Source organism: Megalops cyprinoides, chromosome 4 (genome assembly GCF_013368585.1).
Source record: "Megalops cyprinoides isolate fMegCyp1 chromosome 4, fMegCyp1.pri, whole genome shotgun sequence".
NCBI classification, from domain to species: Eukaryota; Metazoa; Chordata; class Actinopteri; order Elopiformes; family Megalopidae; genus Megalops; species Megalops cyprinoides.
Window position 1 is genome coordinate 23,404,175 of NC_050586.1, and position 6,150 is coordinate 23,410,324.

Below are 6,150 nucleotides of genomic sequence, written 5' to 3' on the forward strand. Positions count from 1 at the left end.
AGGGAAATTTAGGCCAGGGTTCAGGAGCAGAAAGGACTGGCTGGAGAGAGACGCAGTGGCTGTAACGCCGCCCCATAGTGCTTCACATGACTGTTGCAGCCGCCCGTGGCACTTTGGGATGGAGGGCCCTCTGATGTTAGCAACTGACAGCGTGCAGAAACTACGAACAAGCAGAAGTGCTGACATAAGCAGAGAAAGTGTTGGATAAATGCAACATCTATGTCGGCATCATACAGTGCCAGTGTCATCCTCAGTATCAGTATGGGAGAACACATTTGGAGAGGAGGTGATAAATTTGATGTTCATACCAAACAAGGTAAATGTGCAGGTAAAAATGGAGCAGCACATTCAGTTAGGCATGACTGATCTTATTAGAGAACTGGTCAGAGTAGTCCAGTTGTAATCATATGTATGTGCTGCTCATTCATGCATTTGGACATGGATTTAGGCAAAGGTGGGGTCTTACTGGGAGGTCCACTGTATTTTTCACTTCATGCCTCAAAATCCCCACTCATAAGCATTCTAGTAGCAAATCATCTTGGAGTGCTAAAGCTGATTAAGGCAGCGTAGCACGATTACTGGATCATTTAACTTTCTCCTTTTGACTCAGGCCCATGTCAGGGATGTATCAAATGTCCAAGGCAAGCTCCAAGGTAGTCAACATTTTGTTATGCACAGCCAGATTCACCTGAGTGCCAGTTTACAGTCTCTGCCCCCTCCTGTGAGAAACATTGGGGTGCTGTAACTGTGAGAGGACTGGCAGGGAGGCATTCTGAGATTTGATGAAACAGATTAACTTTAGGGATTATGTGTAGTTGTAAGGAACAGTGAGACCATTGTTAGTGACTCTGTAATCAGAAACGTGTTGTTGGTGTCAGTCTGTGAAAAGAGAGAAGAAAGTCACAGGAATCATAACCCATGTTACCTGTGAAAACATCTGTGAACCAATGCAAAACATGCCCTCTGACAGTACTTGTGTCCTGTGCTTCAGTGAATGTCCACTAGGTAGAGGGATTTCCTACTGAAGCAAGACCTCCCAAGCTTGGTCCTGCAGCATGCTCATCTCTTGTTTTTTCCAGCAAAATTATGAATCAGTGGAAGTGGCTGAAAAATGGGATGTTACTGGTTAACTTTGTAGTTCTGTAATTGTGTTTTCAGAAGGATTCAGACAAATCAATGTCTGGCTGGTTACCATTTCTTTTGTTTCAGAGCTATTGGTAAAATGTATGCCTTGTTTTGGTAACCAACATTCACACTGACATATGGGGTCTGAACTGAGCATTATAATTTAATATGAAAGAATACTGCTTGGGAGGTATATGTTTCAAAAACTGGCAGAGGTCTGGATCATATAGAACAAAGCCATCGGCAAGGTTATTTGTTGAACAAAAGGTCCAGAGTATTTTTTCTAAACAGACTGATCAGTGGCAGTTAATTTGATTTATACCCACTCCCACGCTGAAAAGTTAATACATTTATTTTGGCACATAATATTGGTTTGCCATTAACAAATGGCATTAGACAATTCAGGTAATTTACTATCATGCAAATAATAACTAATAAATGCTTCATTCCATTTGATTTGCTCTGGTCTGCAAACACTGGCAAGCCCTAACACTGGATTTAGGAAGCCCACCCAACACTTATCCTGTAGGCTTTCCCTTCAGCTAGACATGTAACCATCCGATGTATTGAACAGTGCTTTGTTCTTAGTTGAACCAGTCTAGCTTCTGATCACAGTTCTGGCACAGTCATCATTTAAAGGGAGCTTAACAACCTGCAGAACTGCATCCCCCCTGAAGAGGAGTAGAGTGGCCCAGAGTGATAGCTGCAGTAATAATAATGAAAAGGATAGTTCTGTATGCCATATACCTAATATCTTGCGCCCTGATCTCTTCACCTGTTGGAGGGGCGACAGGGTCACAGATACAGGTTTTCACAGCTGTCCACTAATCTCCTAAACAGATCAATTGGAACCCTCTGTAGTAGCTAAAGGATTGGACTGTTTGGGAGAAAAATATGTCCTATGACCTAAGTAGTCATCAATAATATTCACAGAGAATGCTGACAAACGAGCTGTCCTTTGCAAAAGAATGAGATTGCGAACCTTATCTTTTCTGGCTGCAGTAAATCTCTGCTAACGTTTCAAGAATGCCGATTACCAATTGTTTGCATTTAGGCTTATGAGCCCTAGCCTGGGATAAATCCTCATCTGTGACAGCAGCCCTTTGGGTTCTGCCCAATGTTAGCCCCCTCTCACCACCGCACGCCTATTTTTGAAGCTCCCTGAGTCTCCCTGGAAGGTTATGTACTCAAGCAGCGGTCACACTCACCTTAAAACACATGTCCCTTTGAAAACTAAAGACAGCCCAGAAACCTAGTCAGCATCACCTACATCATATCTAACTACATTTCAATGCGAATTTCAAGGGGAAATTATGGAACTGTTACAAGGAAACGGGTGGACATGTAGGGAGAGTATACACTTCCATTAATGCACACTTTGAGTTGAGATGTGATTCTTAAGATATACCACCGTGGTGAAAGAATGGGTCCAGTGCTTGGATAAAAGTGTGTGTGCATGTATGTCTCTCGCCCTCCAGCTGCGCCGCATGCAGGAGATGATTGCACAGATGCAGGCCCAAATGAGGATGAAGCCTGCCGATGAGTGAGAGGAGGGGTGGATGGCCCGTGACAGGGCCCTTCTTTGTACTCCCTGATACAGGTGAGCTGTCCGTTACCTCACAGTGTTCTGCCACACTTGATGTAATTTTGAGGATGCACAATCTCCCTGCCAGTCTACAATACAGTTAGATAACTGAAAGATTATTACCTCCTTGGCTGAGTTAAAGGCTGTTGGGTATGGGACTGTGACTCCAGTTAAGTGCATGTATAATCGTAGGACTGCTTTTCAGTCTCAATTCTAACAGGAGGGTACAGTGCCCTCAGGATGAAGGTGCTGTCACCGTGTACTGTGAGAGATGTGGTTCAAGAGGCAACTAACTTCAAAGGTGGCAGTTGGAGAAATCCAAAGCAAGTGTCAAAAATTACCATTCAAAGTCATGTGCATGCTTGTGGTATTCAAGACCATATTGCAAGGAAGAGGATTCTGAAGGCAGTCCACAGAAAGAAGTGTCTTGAATTTGGCAAACAAGATCTGAATGACAATTGGATGTATGTTTTATTAAGAGAAATTTGACCATCCCTACATGGTTACCATACTAAAGATTTTTTTTTAAATTTTAAAGTTTTCACATTTTAAATCTAAACATAAAAACTCATTTATGTGTGTAAAAAGGGTTATTTTGACAGATGCAGGAGTTTTGTGTCATTCACAGTTTTGAAGTTTGGGTCCTGATCAGGTGTAGACAGGGTTGTGAATCATTTATGACTGACATAACTGTACAAAACAGTTACAGTATACTTCCTACTTCAGTATTCATTGTGTTTTTTCCCTGCTTTTCAGTGAAGTAGTATTACTTTGTTACAGCCATGAATGTTGAGCATCAAGTTAACTAACATTTTCTAGCTAGTTATAAATTTGTAGTTGATTGTCAATCACTGTGCTTAAAAAGCAGCAAAATGCAAATGCAAAGCAAAAGTCAATTCTCATATTGTGATACTAAAAAATTGTGCATAGGTTTTTATGCCTGGAATCTTGTGTAAGTGAACTTAGGAAAGTTACTGATTACTGGTATGTGTCAACTCCTTGTGCCAGTTATGTTCCAATCAGTTGTACTGTATGTTTTTGTGCTGTGTATGTCAAATTAAATACTTGTTTTTGGGCTTGAAGATAAAGCTTTTTTAATTCACAGTTACTAGAGTAAAATGGATTATGTGTGGTGGAAGATACTGGTTTAGGAGGTTTCACATTTTTGTATGTCTGCCAGTTTCGCCAAGGACCTTGGGCAGGTCTCTCCCTTAACCTGTTTTTACTTTGTTTTTACTTTCCAGACTGACTCCAATCTTGATCAACCTCCTTCAGCCCCTCCCAGCCTCTTCTCACTGATGGGTGCCCAGGCCAGTAGAGTTCCCTTATCATCAGCCTGCCTCCTACACCCCTGGACCCCACTGCCACCCCATGCAGAATGCACAGTGCCTCGTTGTCTTGAAGAATGCCTGCCTCTTGGTTTTTCTGGACGTTCTCCGTCAGTCCATCATCAGTAGGGCCCTCCTGTTTGGTCATGAAATAGGATTAGAAAATCTGTGAGCTGTTTTTTTTTTTTTTATTGGACTAGCCTTTGAAATGGGTATCTGACATGTCTGATGTTGATACCAGATTAGTTTACAGACAATAAATCTTGTGTATACACCAGACAATTTACCTTGATCATATGTCAGCATTGGTAGTAGGAAATTCAGAAAAAATCAAATCTCACTTCACTTAACACAAAAAATTGTTTCCACAACAGTATTGTATCAATGCAGCTACATTAATAGTGTCTTAATTGTGTCAAAGAGTATTTAGATTCCTGCCAGCCCTCTTCCACTCCAGTTTTTCTTACATCAGTCCAGAGGAAGCCCAGATCCAGGTGTCTTTAATAGCCATTTCTAAAATACTGGAGGCAGACACACCCCCAAATCTTTATTTGTGGCTGCAAAACAGGCCCAATCTTGCAGCAAGCAATTTTCAAGAAAAATCTGGCTCTGATAACTACTTGAAAACGATGCATAGCAGTAGTTCCCATATCAGCCCAGGCAGGTTTTCACCATTATGGCTTCCTCTCCATTTCTTTGTTATGCATGCATTTATATCCAAAAACGACTATCAAGACAACGTAGTAGCAGTCAGAACCATGAGCTCTTCCCTCCTCCTTATTTTAGTTTGCCCCAAGAGTGGTCACCATTTTCAATGCGGTGTGCCTAAAGAAATCAATGCCTGTTTCCGACGGTTTCTTTCTGTTTGTCTCAGTCCTGGCACTATTTATGGCAGTACTCCTATTTGAGGAGCAATGCATGTACAATGTCTATAACAATAATTGATGCAGATGGACTTAAAATTAAGGTTTCTCTATGTTTTAGTCTGTGATGTGTAGAATGTTTGAAAAAATGGATCCTTATTCTGCATCTTTTTATCAGTTTTTCTACTTATTTCGCTGTGTCTGTTAATACAGGGTCATGGTGCAAATGTGTGTGCTCCCTTTGCATTTATAAATGTGTTATCCATACAGTACGAGGTGCTATACAGTTTCCATCATCACCTGTGTGGGAGAATCATTCTCAGCAGCATGTAATGGACACAAACCAGCTATCTGTGAACCCCACTTCAAGCTGTAACAGATAATCTCAGTGCACTCCTTCGTCTTATTTTATTTTTTTATTTTTTATTTTTTATTGGTCTTTCTGTCCTCAGTCTTCCCTTGACGTAGCTCAACTGAGCTGATGGGTGCAAGCATCACTTTCGCTTCTAAGATCAGTATGTTAATCCCGGCAATTTAAATACACGATCAGTAGGGGAAAAGATGTCTTGGTAGAGGCAATCTGAGCGCACACAAGGTTTTTTGGGGTGCTCTTAATTTTGATTTTGTTTTCTACAGAACAGCGAATCCTTGTGAAGACTCTCGTTCGGTGTTCTGACCATCAGAATGGGGTATAGCTAAACTGGTGCGAAAATGTACTTTCTTGATTAGTCAGGTCAATAATGCATATGCAGATCAACTCGCATTTCAGTTGACCACCATTTGAATTGTATGTAGGTGTTTTTTCCATGTGGTTTACAGAGTTCTGGTTGTTAGTCTATTTGACAAAAGCATATTTGAAATTATTCCATCAAAATCAGTTAATTTTGTAAAACTGCCCTATTTCAACAGTTTTTTATAGACTGTGCTTACCATATTTATTTTTAGTGCGGGCTCACACAACATTGCCCCCTCAAGTCACTTTCTGTCTTTAAAATATGCAATAAAATAAACAACACCTCATGTCTGTATTCAGAGTACTATAATGTTATTTACTGTAGTCAGATTTGGTTTTGGGCCTGTCTCTTTTCCTTGTGTTGATCTCTCCCTATTACCTTCTCTGTGTGGAGCCAAAAAATAAAACAATATCCAGCCTTTCTTAGAAGATTGCAGTCTTTCTTTAAGCCACGTTCACACACCTTGCTCCACCTAGCACTGAGTCTGCTGTAATGTCATAGAAAGGAATAACCCT

General features: G+C 40.9%; 1 protein-coding gene across 1 annotated transcript in view; it reads left to right on the forward strand.

Moving 5' to 3' along the window:
• Nucleotides 1-5,419, forward strand: part of zgc:63587 (uncharacterized protein LOC393431 homolog) — a 34,372-nt gene extending 28,953 nt beyond the window's left edge. Inside the window, exons 12-13 of the mRNA XM_036526122.1 lie at nucleotides 2,604-2,725; nucleotides 3,955-5,419. Coding sequence (XP_036382015.1) covers nucleotides 2,604-2,672 — 69 coding nt within the window. The 3' untranslated portion in view covers nucleotides 2,673-2,725; nucleotides 3,955-5,419. The remainder of the gene's footprint in view (nucleotides 1-2,603; nucleotides 2,726-3,954) is intronic.
• Nucleotides 5,420-6,150: the final 731 nt, after the last annotated feature.